Genomic DNA, 514 nt, shown 5'->3' on the forward strand with positions numbered 1-514 from the left:
TACGGATTTTCCTTTCCGAAAAAGCAGCTGGTTGCCAGCCAGAGTGAAGTAGCGAGTTTTCCACCTTTTGATAAACTTCCATCGGACTTGCTTCTCTTTAAGCTTGCCTTCAATCAGAGGTTGGCCATCCTGATTTACAACTGGGGAGGTGAACACACAACAAGGGTGTTATTTCTGTCCTCCCTTTGCCCCAGCCGAGAGCCAGGCTTTTGCTGCGTTGCAGAAAAGGGTTTTTTTGCAGCTTAGCAGTGTCAGCTCCAACACCACATTCCTCCCAACCTCAAGCATTCAGCTGTCACTCCAGAAAGACATTTCAGCCCTGAGTCGTGTTTTGCTTGGGAGGCCTAGCAGATGGAGCTGACAGCTCGGACTTCTCTGTCCATCACTTTTTCTATTCCCTTAGCCATCACGTATTTATCCCCACCATTACATCCCCCAATTGTTCCTCAGCCCTGCAAGAATAATTTATAATTTCATGGAATTGAAAGTAGGGATTTGTGTTGTCTCTGAGGCT

General features: G+C 46.9%; 1 protein-coding gene across 2 annotated transcripts in view; it reads right to left on the minus strand.

Annotated features, from left to right (window-relative positions):
- VEPH1 (ventricular zone expressed PH domain containing 1) overlaps window positions 1-514 on the minus strand; it is an 86243-nt gene that overhangs the window by 4924 nt on the left and 80805 nt on the right. For both annotated transcript variants that reach the window (XM_009634431.1, XM_009634430.1), the window contains one exon: window positions 4-140. In XM_009634431.1, coding sequence (XP_009632726.1) covers window positions 4-140 — 137 coding nt within the window. The remainder of the gene's footprint in view (window positions 1-3; window positions 141-514) is intronic.

This window comes from Egretta garzetta, unplaced genomic scaffold (genome assembly GCF_000687185.1).
Source record: "Egretta garzetta isolate BGI_Z169 unplaced genomic scaffold, ASM68718v1 scaffold172, whole genome shotgun sequence".
NCBI classification, from domain to species: Eukaryota; Metazoa; Chordata; class Aves; order Pelecaniformes; family Ardeidae; genus Egretta; species Egretta garzetta.